We start from the raw sequence: 21,578 nt of genomic DNA, 5'->3' as shown, positions 1-21,578 counted from the left end.
TACACTGCAGTTTTAAAATAGCATCAGTAATACAGTAATGATTACAAGAGTTCTTTTTCCAGTCTGCTATGTATTTTTTTAATTGAATGCTCTTATTTTCATTCAGATACTAGCACTGTGAATCAGATGCTAATTTTTGGAAATAAGTCTTACTCAATGTGGAAGAAGTATGGCAAGGCAAGGAAAGACCCGAGGCCAGACGACCATTTAGCAAGCTACTGTGGTCCTCCTGGAGAGAAGTGCTGATGGTTCGGACTAGGCGGTAATGATGGAGAGTGGACAGATTTGAGAACTATTTCTGATATACTGTACCCACAGTCCAGAAATGGTATCTGTGTCATCTTTATTCCCAGCTGCTGCCTATATTTTTGCACATCTCCCTGCTGATTTGAATCCATGCATTAGGGATATGTCACACTTCCTTCCCTTCCTCAGCATCATCTGCCAACTTCCTAGTTGTTCCTCTTTATTCACGAGAGCCTTCAACACGTGACTAAGAGTCTTCCTCTACTTCAACTCCTGCCGTTTCCAAGGTAATATAAATGTTCCTATGGCATCTCATCTAAAAATTTGACCTCCTCACCTCTGATGACATTCTCTGTTGTTCTACTTTAGTCAAGCAACCTTCCTTATCATTATCAACTAAAAAAAAAAAAATTTGCATTACTTCCACAATCATCACATGAAACACACCATTTTCTTTCTTTCTTTCTTTCTTTCTTTCTTTCTTTCTTTCTTTCTTTCTTTCTTTCTTTCTTTCTCTTTCTTTCTTTCTTTCTTTCTTTCTCTTTCTTTCTTTCTCTTTCTTTCTTTCTTTCTTTCTTTCTTTCTTTCTTTCTTTCTTTTAGTGCAAAAAGGTGTTTTTTATTAAGGCACAGGGACAGGACCTGTGGTGGAAAGAGCTGCTCCAAACACTGCATTTTCTTACTATGACCACCTGTTCTAGCTCAGATTCTCAGGCACCCCTAGTTTACCTATTCTCTAATCTCATTGGAACTGCCAACTCATTGGCACTTTCCTTCTTTTATCAGTCCATTCTTATATTTCCAGCCTTTTTTCCAGCATAAGAGTCCATGTTTTTTTTTTGTTGTTGTTGTTATTGTTCGTTTTTAATTTCAATCATTCTCTAACTAGTATCTTAAATGTCTTTGTCTCTCAGCCTTTCTATCATGTCTGCCTGGTAAATTATAGCCTTAAATGGATCCAATCATCATCCTTCTCATCTTCTCTGTACCAAGCAGCTGAGCACCAATGAAGAAAATCACAAAAAAGTAGAAACTGATATCTCTTTTTATTCACAGTCACCAACCTCAACTGGGTGGTCCCCAAAACTTTAGGACAATCTTTCACATTTACGACTTCCCTCAATGACAGTTTCCTACTGTCCCCACCTTTCTTTCTTTCTTTCTTTCTTTCTTTCTTTCTTTCTTCCTTTCTTTCTTTCTTTCTTTTGTTTAATTACTTCTTAGAACTTTATTTTTCTTTTTTTTTTGAAAATTTTATTTATTTATTCATGAGAGACACAGAGCACAAGAGAGGCAGAGACACAGGCAGAGGGAGAAGCAGGCTCCATGCAGGGAGCCAGACATGGGACTCGATCCCCAGTCTCCAGTTTCACGCCCTGGACCGAAGGCAGTGCTAAACTGCTGAGCCACCCGGGCTGCCCTGTCCCCACCCTTCTAAGCTCTGACTCACCTCCCCACTCCCCAGCATCTTCTCAGATAATTCTTTGGGGGAAATTATAGCCTCATACATTACATAGCGAAATTCCCTCAGAATTCCACCACTAAATCTATAATTATGATTGCTTTTGGACCAATCTTCTCTACTTTCCACCTGAATCAATGCAAGACATGTCTCTTCTCCTTTCTAGCAACCTCTGTGCTTGGATCCTGTCCCCTCCCACCTCTGCATGGATCTCCTTCTATTGGATTATCTCTCCCTTCTGTATTTTTGATTTAGTACTTTGTAACTAAAATTGTAACTTTTGTAGTCCATCTTTCAAACATGCTCTGGACTCTTCTGTGTTAAAATTATAAAGAAAAAAAATCATAATCACCATAACCAGCTTCATCCCTAAAGATTCTGTTCTAGTGTCCTTTCCACTTGTAGAAGCTCCCCGGGTATACCTGTTTGTACTAGATGCTGATTTTCTTTTCGTTTTAAAAAGATTTTATTTATTTATGCATGAGAGACAGAGAGGCAAAGACATAAGCATAGGGAGAAGCAGGCTTCCTTTGGGGAGCCCGATGCAGGACTCCATCCCGGGACCCTGGATCACGACCTGAGCCAAAGCTGGATGCTCAACCACTGAGCCACCCAGGTGCCCCTAGATACTGATTTTCTCTGATTGCAAGGCACCTGCACTTGCCTCTGTCCAAGTATCTCTTATACTGTGTGTTGAGTTCAGTCTGCAACTGGACTGGGAACTGATTAAGGGCAGACACTGTATACCTTACTGATCCTTGGGACGTAGGAAAGTGCACAGTGGGCACAACGGTTCTGTAAGTGAGGTGGAGAGATCTCTTGGGCTCATATGTGTAATGTTCTTAGGAGTATGGGGCAGACTGGCATGATGGATGACTGATAGGGAAGGATTCAGACCCCTTCCATTCCCCACCACATTGGCAAAGTTAAAGGGTGAGTCGTGGAATAAAATAGTCTGGAAAGTTCTGTCGGAGATTGGCCAACGGAGACTCTCATTATCTACACACTGCGTGATATCTTCCATGCTCAATTCTTTTCACTTTTATTTTATCCCTTTCTTATGAGCTCCTCCTCTCCTATTTTCTACTTTCTTCCTCAATGTTTCCCCCCTCCCAATGTTTCTTTTTCCTCCTCCCTCCTCCTCCTCCTCCTCCTCCTCCTCCTCCTCCTTCTTCTTCTTCTTCTTCTTCTTCTTCTTCTTCTTCTTCTTCTTCTTCTTCTTCTTCTTCTAGATTTTATTTATTAATTCATGAGGGACACACAGAGAGAGGCAGAGACACAGGCAGAGGGAGAAGCAGGCTCCATTCAGGGAGCCGGACGCGGAACTCGATTCCAGGACCCCGGGGTCACGACCTGAGCCAAAGGCAGATGCTCAACCGCTGAGTTACCCAGGCCCTCCTCCACCCTCAATTTTTCTTAAGAAAAAAAAAAAGGAGCAAATATTGATTTTTCTGGATCCTTCACACGACCTTTCTTACGTCCCTTGGTCTCAGTCCCTCTACTTTTTTTTGCACCCTGTCGTTGATTTTCCCCTTCGTGTCTGTGGTGGTGCTCCGGGGCTTGCAGCAGGAGGGTGGAGGGTGAGTATTCCTGGCGGGATTCCCTGAAATACACGGAGATAACGAGTTTCGTGCGGGAGAGCAGAGCTCGCTCGGCTGCACACTCCCGGCTGGCTCAGCCTCCAGGACCGCACGAGGCCCGCGGGTCCCGGGACGTGGCCGCGCCCCTCCGGCCGCTGGCCTGGATTGGCTGCCAGGGCCCGGCCTCTGACCAATCAGACGCGGGGGCGTTGTTCCGGGGGCGGGGCCCCGCTTCCCGCCTCCAGCGCTGCGCCTGCGCGGGTTCCAGGTGCCCAGGAGAGCCCCCGCTGGCTCCCGGCGGCTGCTGCCTCTCGTCTTCCGACCCGGGGTGCAGGCGGGACATGGCCGCGGCCGCCGTGACAGCTGCAAGACGAGGCTTCTGCCGAGCCCCTCCGCTGCTCCTCCGGCGCGGATACCAGACGGAGAAGGGAGTCTATGGCTACCGGCCGAGGAAGCCCGAGAGCCAGGAGCCCCGGGGCGGCCTGGCGCGCCCTCCAGGTCGGGGATGGAGCGGGGCCGTGGGTGCAGGGGCTGGGGCGGGGGGGGCGGGGGGGGGCGGGGTCCTCCCAGCTAGGCCCGAGGTGGGGTGCTCCTGTGGGAGCGGAGAGGTGGGGCCTGGGGGTCTGCAGGGTGCGCTCAGGCGGGTGGGGGCGGGGGAGGGGGGCGAGGGCGGCAGGTGTGGGTGTTGTCAGGGTCGGGGTCGGGGTCGGGGTCCTGGTCTGACCCGCCTCGGAACTGGGGAGCCCAGGGCTCGAGGCCTCGGCGTTGGTGCCGCGCCTGGGCGATCTTCCCCTGGTTCCTGTGTGGACTGGTTTTGCGAGGTCTCGTCTTTTCTATTCCCCGTTGGATGTGAACTTGTGGGAACTTAGTTCTTTGCGAAGGCGGGGCTGCGGGGGAGGGGGAAGAAAAGAGTTCTCAGATCTCCCAGCTCCTGGGGTTTCCTCAAGGACGCATTTCCAGGGCCCTGTCGAGCAGACTGTAGGGTGAGGGTGAAGAGGGCAGTTGGCTGGTGGTCTTGGACCACAGCATGGTGTGAATTATTTGTCTCCCGGACCTAAACTAACCTCTTAACTTAGATTTCAGAGTTTTAAACCCCTTTCTGCATTTAGGACTGTATTACTGGTGGTCTTAATGGATTAGGAGACATGAACATAAGTGTTTGAGACTTTCTCTTTGCATGCTCATGTGCAGGAGACCTATTTTGAGTATTTGGTTTATGCCGCAAAGTTGTCTAAATTTTCTTAAAAACAAAACAAAACAAAACATTTATTTGAGAGAGTGAGAGAGCACTGCTGGCACTGGGGAGTGAGGGGGAGGAGCTGAGGGAAAGAATCTTCCAGCAGACTCCTCCTGATCCTGAGCCCGCCCCTCTGGCTCCCTGATCCTTGAGATGATGACTGAGCCACCCAGGCACCCCAAGTTGTCAATATTTAATCCTTACAGAATAGAAGATGAATACAGATTGATTATTAGAGGAAGACCATTTGGCATCTCCAGTCTAGTTATGAGATTAACAATGAAGATCCTCTTCATCATATAAGTACCCAAACTTTGAATCTTATATTACCCACTGGAACCTCAATATTTTGCTCTTGTCCTCAGGGGACATTTATAGCAGACCCGATTTCTGTCTCTTGGATGTAATGGGCGTTCTTTAGGGAACGCATTTTGGCCAACTGGATTGTTGTTAATCCCTTGAAGGTAGGACTCTTGGTGTCTTATTTCACTTTGCAAATTGAGTGTCAAGAATTTTACAAGTCAATTATTCTTAGACTTAAGTGTGTATTCAAATCACTTTGAATTGGTTTTTAAAATGTCAGCTTCTGGAGCACTTGGGTGGCTCAGTTAGTTGAACACCTGATTCTTGATTTTTGGCTCAGGCCAAGATCTCTGGGTGATGAGATCCAGCCTGAGGGCCCTGAGCTCAGAGAGGAGTCTACTGGAGATTCTCTCTCTCCTTCTCCCCCTCCCTACTGCTCTCTCAAATAAATAAATGAACAAACAAACAAATAAATTGTTTAAAATGCCAATTCCCAGGCCTCCCCTTATCCTACTATTCTAATTCAGTGGTCTGAGATCAGGTTCAAAAATATAGATTTTTATTTAGGCACCCCAGGTGATTCTCTAGCAGAAAATACATAGCCATCGATGGCCAAATGCTGTTATAAGTCATAAGGGATGTATGTGTAGGACATGTTTGACAATCTCTTCTTCATTTAAAATCATATTAGTGTGTGCTCAGTGTACAATTATTGTGATTTTGTTTAAGATTTTCCCTCACAATTGAGTCTCTATTTGATTTTTTTTTTTTTAAGATTTTATTTTTAAGTAATCTCTACAGGCAACGTGGGCCTTGTTCCATCAAGTGAGCTGGCTAGGCCCCCGATTCATTTTTTTAAAAAAATTTATTGATTGATTGAGAGAGAGCACAAGCAGAGAGATGGGGAGACAGGCATAGGGAGAGGGAGAAGCAGACTCTCTGCTGAGCAGGGAGTCTGACTTGGGGCTCAATTCTGGGACCCTAGGTTCATGACCTGAGCCAAAGGCAGACACTAAACTGAGCCACCCAGGCATCCCTATTTGATTCTTAATAACAACCGGACAGCTGAAAACTAAGCCTTTCTTTGGAAAAACCTGAGCCAGTGGTTTTTAACTGGAAGACTGTATCCAAATCATCTTGGGAGCTTTGAGCTGGTGTGGTGTGAAACATATTTCTGGGGTTGATTTTATATATAATCCCTTCCCTCCCCATCACTAGTAATGAATTTGCTCGATTGTAAGGTGCTTGATGATATTTGAAAGTTCATTACTGAGTCAGAACTGCAGGCCAAGGGTGGCCTCATGTGGTATTGGGAGGCAAGAATGAAATCAATGCCTGGAAACCATTGTTTGTTGCAGTCATAGGGTCTAGCTTAGGGAATTTTGTTGTTAAGGGCAATAATTTTCTTTATATTCTTTTTTTTTTTTTTATTCTTATTTTTTAACTACTTTGAATAAAACTGAAGGGCAAGTGGGCCACTCTGTAACTTTCTTCAAAATTACCATTGCATGCAAGATCTGTGACAGGTTTTTCTTCTCTTCTGTTTCAGAATTTACTTCATTATTTTGTAGTGACTCTGTTTGTAGATCACGATCTCCTACTAGGCTGGGTAGGAGAAAGGGGGAAGGAGAGTTGGGTCTGTCACTTCCAGTAGCATCTCTCTGGCCAGAACTTGGTCACTATATATCTTCAAAAGAGACTGGCAAGCATAATTATTATTCAGGGTGGCCAGGTACCAGCTAAAAATTATGTGGGGAAAATGCTGGAAAATAATTCATAATCACTGCACTCCACCCTTCCGGCCACTCAAATAACCTAAGCTTCCCATACATAGAATGTATTCATGTCTCTTCTCTTCCATTCATTCTTGAAACCAGCTCAGAGTCTATTATCTCTGGAGAATGTACAGTCCTCTGTAGGACTGTCTGTGTCTTCTCATGATCGGGAATGTTATAAACTGCCATGCATCCCCTATTGACACATTCAGTATACAAAGAAAACTCTCATGTGGAAAAAGAAAGAATGAGGAACTTCAAGCAGTCACTGTTCAAACGAGTTATCAAATCCTGTTGGAGAGGAATGATAAAAGCTTCTTGATGTGGCTCCCTAGTAAGGTCACTACATTCCCTTGGCTCTGCCTTCTGCGTCTTCATCCATTGTCTTCTGGGGCCATTCTGATGTGGGCGTGGGGGAGTATGCCCTCCTTGGGGGCTGCACACCTTCCACAATCTACTTTATTTTGGTATAGTTGGGAGCCTGAGAATAACTTTAACTGAGTTTACTTTACTCAGTTGCAGGGCTTTTTTTTATGACCGGAACTAGGATTTGTTTGGCAGTACAATTTTCTTTTTTCTTCTTTTTAAGGTTTTTTGTTTATTTGAGAGATAGGGGTAGGGGGGAAGGGGCAGAGGAAAAGGGAGAGAGAACCTGAGCAGACTCCTCGCTGAGTGCAGAGCCAGATGTGGCTCGACCCCAGGACCCTGAGACCATGACCTGAGCCAAAATCAAAAGCTGGATGCTTAACCCTACTGAGCCACCCATGCACTCCAGCAGTACAATTTTCTTATGACAGTCATAGGTTTACAGTCTTTTTGCTTGTGGTCATTCTATGAGCAAATTGCCTTTAGTCAAAGATCTCATCTAGACCTACTTTTAAAGCCTTGAAACCTCTGGTCTTTTACTTACTGCTTCTGTGCTCTACCCACTCTAAACTTAATGGTGCTTACCTGAGACCCTCTAGAATAATAGTGGGAAGGCAACACCCTTCATTGGACCTTGAAGGCTCAGCTGGCTCCCATTGTCTAATAGTGAATGCTTTCTAGAAGGTACTGGAAGAAGAGTTTGTGTGTTCTCTTACCTCCTGCAAAGACAGCCTCTTCCAAACCACCTTTTTCTAAGTGCTTCTAGTTTCCCAAATTTGCCAGGACCTGCCTTCTAGGTCCAGAGGCCTCCCATTAGCAGAGCTAAATTTCCCTTTATCTTTTTTTGCTCAGTCTAGCTTGACCCCATCTTTCTCCCAGGGCTTTCCTGAAGGAACAGTGATCACCCATTACTAAGCCATAGCCCCGTGGACATAAAGTCTGCCTGCAGGATATCACAGGTGATACTTTCACTGCGTGTTTTGTCAGATAGCATCACACAGTGCTCATTAGCTTTCTTGTCTGAAATGTCTGGTCCTTGACACCTGCTGCCTGACTGCTAAGCCAATGTCACAGGCATTTTAGGCTCTGTTAGGGTAGCAATCCACTGGGTACCAAATTATGTATTAGATAGGATAAATTCAGGGGCTATGTCAGAGATCTGGAGTATTAGTGACTTAATTAAGTAAGATGAGTAAAGGTCTGAGCTGGGATGGCAGCTCTGCTCTGCAAAGTCATTAGGGATTCAAGATCCCTCTGTGTTGTTTCTTCACCATCCTGTGGGTGTTGCTCTCTACTCTGGTCCAGGATGGGTCACCACTGCATCCACAGTCTCTATCCACATCCTCCAAAAGGGGGAAGGAAAAGAGAACACCTCTCCCTTTAAGGGCAAGACTCAGAAGTTGCATACATCACTGCTGCTATCTTCTCACTCATCAGAACTTAGTCACATGGCCAACTGGCTGTCTAGAAGGCCGGGACATATGTCTTTATTCTGGGTGGCCATATATTCAACTATCTATTACTAAGTAAAAGAAGGGAAAATGGATATTGGGAGTTGTAGGAGTCTCTGCTACAGACATATTGTAAAAATCTCGGGCAAGCAACCCACCTTCAACTTTTTCATCTCATACTAATTATCAAATTTGGAGCACTGTGTTTCTCAAAGCCTTGCTTTCTTTCTATTTTCACTACTGAGATCCTAGTCTCGGCTTTTAATTCTGGTCTGCTGCTGCTGCAAAAAAAAATAATAATAATAATTCAAATGTTCTTAACCAAGATCCACGGATCCCTTTGGAAAAGTTTCAGAGGGTCTGTGGACCTTGAGCAACTCTGTGTGTGTCTATTTTTAGGAAAAGAGCATGTAACTTTTACTGAATTCTCAAAAAAAGAGATCCATGACTTCGAAAAGATAAAACTGCTAGCCTCACTGGTATTAAGATTTGTAGCCTAGTTCCTGTCTGGCTTAGAGCAATCTTTCTGAAACATTGGTTTCATTGAGTCGTTTTCTTAACTCAGATGTCCAAAGGCTCCACTTTGCCTCTCAGAATAAAATGCAGATTCTCTAGCTTGATAGTCAATGCTCTTCATTTTTTGTGACCCATTCTGCTTTCTTTCTTACCTCTCTCCAACATAAATTCCCCCACATTCTAGGCTTTATCCTATATGCCTTTCCACTGCTTACCCATCTCCATTCCTGTCTCCTCCATGACATCTTCCCAGACAATGCCTGCCTATCCTAATCTGAGCCACTTCAACTCTTAGTATGGGATGGACTAAGATGGACTTGGACTCTATTGAGGTTGTTGTTTTTTTTTTTCCAAGATTTTATTTATTTATTCATAGACACAGAGAGAGAGAGGCAGAGACACAGGCAGAGGAAGAAGCAGGCTCCATGCAGGGAGCCCGATGTGGGATTCGATCCCGGGTCTCCAGGATCGCGCCCTGGGCCAAAGGCAGGCACCAAACATCTGAGCCACCCAGGGATCCCTCTATTGAGCTTTTTACGACTGAGTGCGGTTTTGTGTAGGGACCCATCATCTCACCTTGTAAAATTCTGCCTGGTAAAGATCTTGTCTTACATTCCTCCCAGCTCTACATTAAACGGAATACCTATTAAATGATTTATTCCCACAAGGAAATGGAAATATGATTCTGTACATGTAATTTGTTTGTAACATTTAGTGCACTTGAACTTTGGGTACACCACCATCATACCAAGTATCAAGAAAGGAAGCACCATACACATTGGGTAATATACTGTATTACTGTGTTTTAGAAAAAGTAATAATTTCTTTTTTACTGATGAATACAGTGAAGACTTGCTGGGTTTTTTCTTAAATCCCATTGAAGTGTGTGCTTATGGTCAGTTCTATTAATTAGAACAGGAGTACGTGGTTTAATTAATGCCTGCCAGTTGTCCTGAAAGGTACCCTACTGGTTGAGAAGAACGATTGAGTTGATGTGCTGGATCATGTCACCTTTTTGGTATTGGCAAAGTCAATCGAAGGACAAGCCCTACTGAAAATAGTTGCATGGCACCACCCACATCGCCAGTGACAGTGCAGTGGGAAGACTTGCGATCAAAGTTATGGTGCCTCCCTCCTCCTCTTTGCCCTTCCTTCATCAGCCTTCTTTCTTCAAATATTTATCATGGCTGAAAATCAATGCTTGCATAGGACAACTGCATCATTTGCTAAGACTTCCATTACATTAAGGGTTTAAGGAGATATTGAATTTGCTTCTAGTAACCTCTTAGATGGCAGTGGTTTCACTAGTTAAAATTTGACCTATGATGAGTGTTCTTTGTAGCTGGTGATTAGTAACAGCTTGTACTTTAACCTCTGTAAACCTCAATTCAGGTAAACTTGAATTTTCTTATGAACAATCCCACTTTAAATGGAGGAGTGCTGATTCATGAGTATAAATGTAATTATGGAGGATTTGGATCACAAAAAAATGGCAGGATTTAGGGATCAGCAGAAGATGGGAGCCATAGGATTCCAAACAGCATTGAGTGGTTACTGACCTTGCACTGAGCTTTAATAGTTGAAGTTGTGGGTATATTGCATATTAGAAATAACAGGAGCCTCTACTGGAGTCATGGGAAAAGTAGTTGAAGAAAATCTTATTGCATTAGAGATTTTTAAAAATTTACTTAATTCTGGAGTACAAATGCAGACCAAAAAAGGCTAATGGCATTAGCTTTTGTCCTTTTTTTTTTTTTTTTTAGTTATCTCCATGATTTCCAGTTCTCTCATCCCTTTTGCCATTCTGGGCTTCTGTTTTCAATTTTTTAAAAAAAGATTTTATTTATTCATTTGCATGTGAGAGTTAGTGAGAGATAGAGAGAGCACACAAGTGGGGGGAGGGGCAGAAGGGGAGGGAGTAGTAGGCTCCCCACTGAGCAGGAAGCTGGATTTGGGGCCCAATCCCAGCACTCTGGGATCATGGCCTGAGCCAATGTCAGATGCTTAACCGACTGAGCCACCCAGACGCCCCTTCCCTTTTCAATCTTTGTTGTAGTATAATGGATAAAAGACTGAGTTGAAGTCAAATATGCTTGAGTTCAAATTCCAACTTCTTCAACTATCTGGTCACATTTTGGAAGTCACATAACCCTCTTTGAGCCCCAATCAACTCTTCTGCAGATAAAGATACCTATTTCAGAGTTGTTGCAAGGGTTAGGTAAAATGATATGTGTGAGGCACTGGCTACAGGGTGTAGCAAAGGTTAGTGCTCACTATCATTTCATCTGTGACCCTTATCTATCTTGGCAGTGATTTAGAAAGGATTGGGAGAAAAACAGGATCAGAACAAAGTGGGGGTTTGTTTTGTTTTGCTTTTTAGTTTAGTTTTTAAATTTTTTTCAAGAAAAATATCTGGCGAAATAAATTTATTTTATAAGATACTGTGTTTGAGGATATACTTCTGCCTTTGGCTCAGGTTAGGATCCCAGGGATCAACCCCTGCACTGAGCTCCCTGCTCAGCGGAGAGTCTGCTTTGCCATTTCTCTCTGCTGCTCTCCCTACTTGCTTGCTCTCTCCCTGCCTTTATAAATAAATAAATAAATAAATAAATAAATAAATAATAAACAAACAAACAAACAAAATCTTTCTAAAAAACGATATTATTAGTTTGGGGTGGAAAGAGAGGATATGACATAAAATGAACTCAGTTTCACAGCCTACGTCTGTGTTGTACAGAATATGGTACTCTGGTACAGAGTCTTAGTGTTAATGTGGTTATCTACGATGTTCCTAAGCTGAAGCTGGGGTCAGCCGTCACATTTTAATGGGGTTCAGAGGGACTCCAGTTATAACATTCTCATTCTTGGAATTTTCATGACTTCATAGATACCCAACATTCTCATTCCCACTTGCTATAAGGATATGTTGCCTTGAATACAAGAGACTGTGGATACTATCTAGATATTTTTGGGAAGAGGCTATTATGACCAGATGATGAAAAAGAACTATACTGACTTTAAATATTAAGTTTAGTTTATCTATGTACTTCATAATGGTTAATATGAACCCCTTCTTCCTGAAAATAAAACATTCCTCATTGCCCCCACTGTGCTTGTTTGAGAATAAAGCAATTGATGTAAATATCCCTACAGTAATTTTTTTTTCATTCTCCTATTAGCTAAGGTTCTTTTGGTCAAAAGCATCAGAAACCACTGTGGCTCTCTAAAGCAAAGAGGGAACTTTATTTGAAAGATACGAGGGAATCTCCCAGAACTGAAGGATATGTGCAGCACCCAAGACTGGGGTGGAGCGGAGGGGAAGAAGACCAGAACTAACTCTAGGAATATTGGTAAAAGCTGTGTGTGAGCTCACAGGGCACAGCTGTTAATGTACTTAGCTCCTTTGCTACCCAAAATGCGTGTTGGGGTCCTCAAGACCCCCCCTACATATAGAGATTCACCAGAAAGACTCATGGCACTCAGCCTATAGTTGTACTCATGGCTCAGGTTTATCACAGTGATGTAATAAGGATCTGGATCATAATGGAGAAAAGCACAGGAAAAGTCATCTCTGGAGGCACCTTTGTGCAGGCTTTCTCATGCTCTCTGTCCCATGAGGGGTGACACAGACTGCACTCCTCTTCTAGCAACACAAACACAGTAGTATATATACCCTGGAAGTCCATTAGCAACTTGGCCCCCAAGGTTTTTATTGGCAGATGTTCATGTAAGCATCCTCTGTGTGTGCCAAAATTCCAGACTTCCAGAAGAAAAGCAGGTGTTCAGTAGAAGCCATGTTGTTGGCACAAACAGGAGGCGTAGCGAACCACCCTTATCTCCCAAAACCAAGTCATAAATTCTGGAAAGATGAAATCGGGCCCACCTTGATTCAGGTGTCTTTGGAATCTGGGAATTGGGAAGGAGGCAGAATGGAATGTGGTAAACATGGTCTCAGGATCCTACTTTCTGGAATGAGAGGATGTGGCTCTCAGAAAGAGGGGCTCAAAGCGAGGAAGGAGCATCCACTGCAGCTCTTGTACTGTGTGTTTGAGGGCTCTGGAGAACTTTCATCAACGATGATTGTGGACTCTCTTACAATATGCTGAATCTCAGGACTTGATTCAGTTCATAACAGATGTTTCTTGAGCATCTACTATGTGCCAGTCTCTTAAACCAGAAGCATGCTTTCATATTTTCCATTTTGTTTTGAAGAAGCATGTGTCTCTATGCTGCTGTTTTCCCTATTTTCTCTGGCTTCTTAGTGATTGAAACATCAAATTAAATTCTTCTGAACTTCTATAGATAACCTAAGTGCTAAGTTGTTTGGATGGTATTATGCCTAACGTAAACATATGCATTTTTCTTTTACAGTAATCCTTTGGTTTATTTTTACAGTGATAGAAAGTTATTTTTATGAGGAATATATGTATTCAGTTGCTGTGCTCTCATCCTCTTGTCTTTTCACTATTTGCCACAAAAGTAATACAGGTGAAGCACTTTCATCCAAAGCATTTGAAACTAGAACGTGTTAGTTTCATGTTAATTTCAAAAAGGTCATTAAAGCAAGGAGTATGATAAAGGAATGAGAGATGCTTTAAATATTTTCACAAATATATTTATTTTTGTTTTCATATTTCCAAATCTTTAAAAATAAGAGCACTTATGGAAGCAATCTGAATGCAACATTTCTCCAGATTTTTTTTTAAAGATTTATTTATTTATTCATTCAGAAAGAGCGAAGAGAGAGGCAGAGACACAGGCAGAGGGAGAAGCAGGCTCCATGCAGGAAGCCCGATGTGGGACTCGATCCTGGGTCTCCAGGATCACACCCCAGGCTGCAGGCGGCGCTAAACTGCTGCGCCACTGGGGCTGCCCCCATTTCTCCAGATTTTTATGATTTCTCCTCCAACATTTTATTTTCTCCCATAGCAACAGCCTTAGGTACAAATATACCTGATTCTTACAAGCATGAAGTCCATGGGTGGGGACAGGTGTGCCAGGTGTACTGGAGAAAACCCACTAATCAAAAGCTTTCAGAGTGTAGTAGGTGGCAAGTCAGTTAAATGGATACAATTTAAAGAGTTCTATGCATGTTCACTGTGGAGAATTTAGTAAATATGATTAGCAAAAAACCAAAAATCAGGAATTTTAATATAGGATAATCCCTAAGTTTTAGTCCATTTCCTTTACACATATGAAATATATATACACACATACATATATAGAAATAATATAGATACTAATATTATGCTATATAGACTATGTAATGAAATATGTTTCATGTATTATACACATGTACATTTTAACAAAGAGCAGGCTCCTGCTATATATGCTGCATATAGTCTTTTTTCCTCCCCATACACTTAAGTTTCTCCTACAACATTGTTTTGCAATGGCTATTGGCAAAGGGAGATTAGTTGACAGCACTATGGCTTGTCTCTCAGAGGATGGGCAGTTTGCAGAATTAGAGGACCGATAGTAGGGGAAAGTCTATGAGGAACAATAGGTACTTTCTCGGGGAGGGTGTGGTGATGAGTAGCTTCACCTCCTATTGTTCCCTGATGGAAAGCAGGTTCCAGTTAGGTCAGGGGTATAAGGAATGTTTAGGGAAGAGGGAGAGAATGCAGAGAGATTTGTTAATCATGGAGCAGAATTCCATGGAATTCCAATGGAAGGATCTGGGAGGCAGAAAGGGAAGGGATATGGAATTGGATCTTCAAGAAGAAACCAGAGGGGGGCTCCTGGATGGCTCAGTACATTAAGCATCTGCTTTTGGTTCAGATTATGATCCCAGGGTCCTAGGATAGAGCCCCATGTAGGGCTCCCTACTCAGCAGGGAGTCTGCTTCTCCCTCTCCCTCTGCCCGTCCCCCTGCTCATGATCCCTCTCCCTCTCTCTCTCTCTAATAAATAAATAAAACCTTTAAAAAAAAAAAAAAGAGGAGGAAGAAACCAGAACAATAGAAGGAGGGCCTGAGAGAAAACAGAGGGCCAGGATGAATATAGAGGTACAAGGGAGGAGAGGCCCCCACTCTCTGGCTCTGCCAGAGCAGCAGTGGACATGTATTCTTTGGAGTGAGCAGCATGCTTTTATGCCAACTCCTATGCCTTTGCTCTAAAGTAGCTTGAAAAGCCTGGTGAGCAGTTAAAAATGGGAGCAGTGATCTCTATGAGCGGATATAGGTTCACTAAGAGAATGTTTTCAACAAGGCTACTAATCTGAGAATGGTGATGATAACCTTACATGTTTACTATTGGACTTGTCCCACTAGAGATGTGGTTTTGTACATGTTATTAGAAGCTGTGGAAAGTGTAGGAGATCACCCAGAGAGAAAATAGATTGAGAAAAAAGCTCTGAGCAGACGTGCAGAGCACTATTTTAGAGATGATCAAAGAAGTGGAACTTCCCACAAAATGACTAAGGTTGAGTAGCCGGTGAGGTAGGAGGAAGGCCAGGATCTTGCAACGTCACAGAGTCCAGGGAAGAATATGGGATTTTTTGTTTTGTTTTTGGAGGGTGGAGGGAAGGAGAATGTGGTTTAATTGTGTTTTATTTATTTAAATTCAATTAATTTACATATAGTGTATATTTAGTTTCAGAAGTAGAGTTCGGTATTCATCAGTTGCATTAAGACACCCAGTGCCATTCCATCACAGGCCCTCCTTAATGCCCATCATTCAACAACCCCATCCCTCCACCTCCCTCCCCTCCAGCAACCCTGTTTGTTCCCTATAGTTAAGAGTCTTTTATGATTTGTCTTCCTCCCTGATTTTGTCTTGTTTTATTTTGATCTCTTCCCCTATGATCCTCTGTTTTGTTTCTTAAATTCCATGTATGAGTGAGATCATATAATTGTCGTCCCCTGTTGACTTACTTCCCTTAGTATAATACACTCTAGCTGCATGCACGTCATTGCAATACTACTCAGCCATCAAAGAAAAGAAAAATGTGTTTTTAAGGAGTGGCCAGTGGGGAAAATGCTTTAGATGTGGTCTATCTGGATTTTAGCCATACATCCAAAAATTTCCTATTTTGTAGCACAGCAATTGAGAACTTCAATAGGGTTCAGAATAGAACCCCTATAGCAGTTTATATGACTACCCTCCAGCCTGAAATAAATTCATTTACTGGGATTGCTTGATTAGTTTACTAGACATAATATGGAACCTCCTGTCGTATTAGTGCAAACACATTCTTTACATATTCATTTCATCTCTATTTTTCCTGTGAGCCTGCATCAAGCCATACATTTGGCAATCCTCTGACTACAAACCCAAGCACATATGTAGCTCACTTCATTGCAATAAATGTTCATGAACGATAATTAAATGTTTCAAAATATGCTAATAGTTTTCCCTGGGTTCTAAGAATAAAAACAAACTGAAAAAAAATGTTCAGAAAACATTTTTCATTTTTCATTTTCTTGTGTGCACTCAAGAGTGGATCTGCTCATCTTCAGGGATTTGCAGTCAGTCTGTAAGGCTGCCTTGATGAACTGAAGGTGAATTGAATGTAAGCATGAAGGAATTTTTTTTTCTTCAAAGTTTGGAAGACCTTTCATGTGGAAAAGGGAAAAAAAGCAATTTTGGGCTCAATATAAAATCACCAATTGGATTCACTGAGAGATAATGCCTCTCCTTTAAGCAGAGATGGAGGAACTGCACATTTAGGGCTTTATAAAGGAGATTTTTCTTTCTTTCTTTCTTTCTTTCTTTCTTTCTTTCTTTCTTTCTTTCTTTCTTTGTTTTTTATTTGCACTATGTGTGTGACAAGATCATTTTTAAGATCTTTTTCTGGTCTAAGATTTCATGAGTCTGAAATAACTGTGACCTGGGGCCTTTAAGAAATGGGGAAGGAAATGTAACATTGATTTTGTAGTTCTACCTATTTCTACTTTTTTATGTAAAATATTTAAAAATCTCAAATAATAAGAGGACTATAATTATCCCTAATCTCAGCATTTTAACAATTCTTTTCGATTTGAGGTGTTTCCTTTTACTATCTATCAATGGACATAGTTGTTTTACAAATGTGTGCTCATAGTTCTGTTCCCTTTTTTTTTTTTCCAGTGTGTTTTCCTGGATTCTGGTAGTCTTTAATGCTGAGATATGGTGGGTGGAAGCAATGCATTAAAAATAAAAATGTTTTAGGCTACAAAGTCTTCTTCGAAAAATTGTTTTGTGTGTGTGTGTGTGGGGGGCATTTCCTAAATTGTTTGTATTATTTTCTTTTCCATTGGAATTAGTTGATCATGGCCTTGCCAGATTGGTGACAGTATACTGTGAACATGGTCATAAAGCTGCCAAAATCAACCCCCTCCTCAGTGGACAAGCCTTGCAGGAGGATGTGCCTGAAATCCGAGCTCTTCTGTCGACCCTGCAAGGACCCTTTAATACCTCAGGTAAAGCTGGTTGAGGGACGCCTGGCAGGCTCAGCGGTTGGGTGGCTGCCTTTGGCTGCCTTCAGCTCAGGTCGTGATCCTGGGATCTGGGATTGAGTCATGCATCTGGCTCCTGAGAAGAGCCTGCTTCTCCCTCTGACTGTGTCTCTGCTTCTCTCTGTGTGTGTCTCTCATGAATAAATAAATAAATCTTTTTTAAAAAAAAAGCTGGTTGACACTAGACTGTCCATATGACAGTTAGCTGCCAACATGAGGTAGAGCTCCTTTCTCTGTTCTTGAAGAATCCACATGTCCCCCTCAACACCCCTGGGGCTGAGGCTTCCAAGGGATATGAGCTGACAGTGAGGGGCACTTTCAAGCATTGTCTAAGAGGACCTGTCTTGAGGTTCTAGAATAGTCTTTCAGTAAGACCCATTTCTTCTGAGTTTGAAAACATATTCACCAAAGAAGACATACAAGTAGCCAGCAGGTGTATGGAAAGGTATTCAGCATTGTTCATCATCAAGGAAATGTAAATCAAAACCACGGTGAGATATTATCACCTCATACCTGTTAGAATGGCTGTTATAAAAAAGACATGAGATGACAAGTGTTGATGAAGATGTGGATGTGGAGAAAAGGGAGCCCTCATGCACTGCTGGTGGGAATGCAAGTAGGTATAGCTACTCTGGAAAACAATATAGAGGTTCCTCAAAAAATTAAAAATAGAAATACCATATGATCCAATAATCCCACTTCTGAGTATTTATCCAAAGGAATTGAAATCAGGGTCTTGAAGAGTTACCTGTACTTTCATGTTTATTGTGGCATTATTACAATAACCAAAATACAGAAACAACCTAAATGTCCATCAGTGGATGAATGAATAAAGAAATGCAGTAAAGGGGCACCTGGCTGGCTCAGTTGGTAGAGCATACAACTCCTGACCTTGGGGTCATGAGTTCAAGCCCCACATTAGGCGTAGAGCCTACTTTAAAAAAAAAGAAAGAGAATGCAGTATGTGCACAGAATGGAATATTATTCGGCCTTAGAGAAAAGGAAATCCTGCTATTTGTGACACCATGGATGAACCTTGGGGACATTATGCTAGGTGAAATAAAACCAGTTGCAGAAGGATGGATACTACAGGATCTCACTACATGAGGAATCTCAAGTAGTCCAACTTGTGCTAGCTTCAGCAGCACAGATATTAAAACTGGAATTATACAGAGGGGGTTAGAATAGCCCTTGCACAAGAATAACATGCAAATTCATGAAGCATTCCATATTTAAGAAAAATAATGAAATAAAATAGTCAATTCTTAGAACCCATAGAATAATGGTGCCCAAGGCCTGGGTATAGGTGGAAAAGAGAAGCTGTGGGTCAAAGGTACAAAGTTTCAATTATGAAAGATAAATAAGTATGGAGATCTTCTATACAATGGGGCCTACAGTTAACAATACTGTATTTTATACTTAAAAATTGGGTAGAAAAGAGTTATTATGTTCAGTGCTCTTTCCACAAAATAAAACAGATTATTTGAAAAATGAATAAAAAATTGCAAGCCCTGAAATTAAAAAGAAAAAAACAGTCAGACTCCCATTATGTGCCACTTTACATCTATCATGTCAATTCATTCTCATACCTACTTCCTAAAGAAGTTACTGCCATTTTTATTTTACAGATAGAACAGAAACTCAGAGAATCTAAGTAACTTGTAGCTAGAAAGTGGCAGAGGTACGGTGACAACCCACATCTGCTTCCATTCTGTAGCCTGCACCCTTTCTGCCTGTTTTCTTTCCCACCCTGGGAACTTAAACGAAGTTGGTGCTGGATAACCAGTCAGGATCCTGGGCTCCTACCTCATGTCATATTTTATTTTATTTTTTTGTTATTTTATTTTATTATTATTATTATTTTTTAAGATTTTATTTATTTATTCATGAGAGACATACAGAGAGAGAGAGAGAGGCAGAGACACAGGTAGAGGGAGAAGCAGGCTCCATGCAGGGAGCCTGATGTGGGACTCGATCCTAGGTCTCTAGGATTACAACCTGGGCCGAAGGCAGGCGCTAAACCGCTGAGCCACACAGGGATCCCTATTTTATTTTTTTAAATTAAATTAAATTATTTTATTTTATTTTATTTTATTTTATTTATTTATTTTAAGATTTTTATTTATTTATTCATGAGAGACACACACACACAGAGAGAGAGAGAGAGAGAGAGAGGCAGAGACACAGGCAGAAGGAGAAGCAGGCTCCATGCAGTCCCAACATGGAACTCGATCCCGGGACTCCAGGATCATGCCCTGGGCTGAAGGCAGTGTTAAACTGTTGAGCCACCCAGGCTGCCCTATTTTATTTATTTTCATATTTCTTTATGACTTTTAAAAATTTTATTTTTAAGCAACCTCGACACTCAATGTGCGCTTGAACTCACAACCCCGAGATTGAGAGTCACATGCTCTTATGACTGAGCCAGCCAGATGCCCCTTTTGTCGTTTTTTTTTAAAGTTAATGTTGGCCAATGTCCAATTCTGGTATATGCATCAATTAGTAATGTTCTAGTAATTTATTGCAGCGAAACGAACCACTCCAAAATATAGTGACTTTTAAGGGCACAATTTTATTATCTTGTGGTTCTAGGATTTGACTGGACTCAGCTAGGTAGTTCTCAGTTGGGATCTCTAAGACAAAATCTATGCCTCTATCATAATTTAAATGGCCCTTCAGGAATGGAAACACCATTTTTATGTCATCCCTGTCTCTGTGTTGTGCCTTATTCTTGCTGAATCTGTGTACTCCCTGATATTATTGTGTCAACTCATTCGTTCTTAACTTTGCATGGAATATCCTTCTATCTCTACTTGATCAAACTATGACATTCCTGTTCATTTTTAGGATTCAATGAGCACTGACTGCTCTGTGAGGCAGAGCTACCCAGGGCTTGCTAAGGTAGAGTTCAGTATTCCCTCACCTATGCTCTCATGGTACTGTGAGTAATGCTCAACAACAGTACATCCACCAAAACAGATACAAAACTTAATATGATGTCAGAATAAGGCCATCCTAAAAATATTCTCAAGTGTTCCATTCAGCATTAACCAGAAATATGAAGTTACTTATCAGAAAGTGCAACCTTGTTACTACTAGGAAAAACTACCTCTCTATATGACATAGTATAATCATTACTTGTTTATAAATTTTTCTCTGTAATGCTTAAATTTCATTTAGGAAAAAGACTTTGTTTTCTTTTCTAAGTAAGGTCTAGGCACAATGTGGGGCTTGAACCCACAACCCTGAGATCAAGAGTTGCATAAAGCAGCATGCTCTACCAACTGAGCCAGCCAGGAGCCCTGGAAAAGACCATTTCTTTTCTTTTCTTTCTTTTTTTTTTTTTTTGGAAAAGACCATTTCTTAGCCATGTTTATTCACTCAGTGTCAATACAGCTTATGGTAAATAGTAGATTCTCCAAACTTGCTTATTGGACAGACAGATCTATGTTTATCTCTAACCACATATTTGTATATTTCTTCTTTTAGAAGCATAGGTCTGCATATTTGAAATACATGTAGTTTATAAGAATACCAGAAAATGTGAGAAACAAAGCTGCATGCTTCTCTGCATTATCACATTTAATGATTTTAATTTGTTGAAAATATTAATTGGGGTAAAGTACACATAACCTTTGCCACTATAACCATTTTTTAAATTTTATTTTAAGTAATTTCTGTACCCAACATGGGGCTTGAACTCGCAACCCTGAGGTCAGGGGTCACATGCTTGACTGATAAGCAGCCAGGCACCCCACCACTTTAACCATTTTAAAGTATGTCATTCAGTGACACTTAGTACATCAACAATGTTGTGCAACCATCAAGTTAGTTCCAGAACATTTTTATCACCCCAAAAGGAAATCTTGTGCCTAGTAAGCAGTTACTCCCCATTTTGTCCTCTCTCCAGCCCCTGGCAACCACTAATGGTATTTTCCATTTCTATAGATTTGCCTATTCTCGACAATCTGTATAAATAAAGTCACCGTATGTGGCCTTTGGGGTCAGCTTTTTTCACCTAGCATAACGTTTCCAAGTTTCATCCAAATAGTAACATGAATTTGTACTTTATTCTTCCATGTAGCTGAATAATATTCCATTGTATGACTGTATTACATCAGGGGACATTGGGTTATTACCTATCTCATTTAATCTTAACAACCACCCCGTAAGTTGCTTTGACTGCCCTCATTTTATAGATTAAAA

General features: G+C 41.6%; 1 protein-coding gene and 1 non-coding gene across 2 annotated transcripts in view; both read left to right on the top strand.

Moving 5' to 3' along the window:
• Positions 1-3,548: 3,548 nt before the first annotated feature.
• DHTKD1 (dehydrogenase E1 and transketolase domain containing 1) overlaps positions 3,549-21,578 on the top strand; it is a 51,034-nt gene continuing 33,004 nt past the window's right edge. Inside the window, exons 1-2 of the mRNA XM_041766879.1 lie at positions 3,549-3,785; positions 17,181-17,336. Coding sequence (XP_041622813.1) covers positions 3,629-3,785; positions 17,181-17,336 — 313 coding nt within the window. The 5' untranslated portion in view covers positions 3,549-3,628. The remainder of the gene's footprint in view (positions 3,786-17,180; positions 17,337-21,578) is intronic.
• On the top strand, positions 18,502-18,608 carry LOC121498311. Its single transcript, XR_005989706.1, has one exon. It is a non-coding gene; the product is annotated as a U6 spliceosomal RNA (small nuclear RNA).

This window comes from Vulpes lagopus, chromosome 8, assembly GCF_018345385.1.
Source record: "Vulpes lagopus strain Blue_001 chromosome 8, ASM1834538v1, whole genome shotgun sequence".
NCBI classification, from domain to species: domain Eukaryota; kingdom Metazoa; phylum Chordata; class Mammalia; order Carnivora; family Canidae; genus Vulpes; species Vulpes lagopus.
This window is presented reverse-complemented; position numbering and strand designations above follow the sequence as displayed.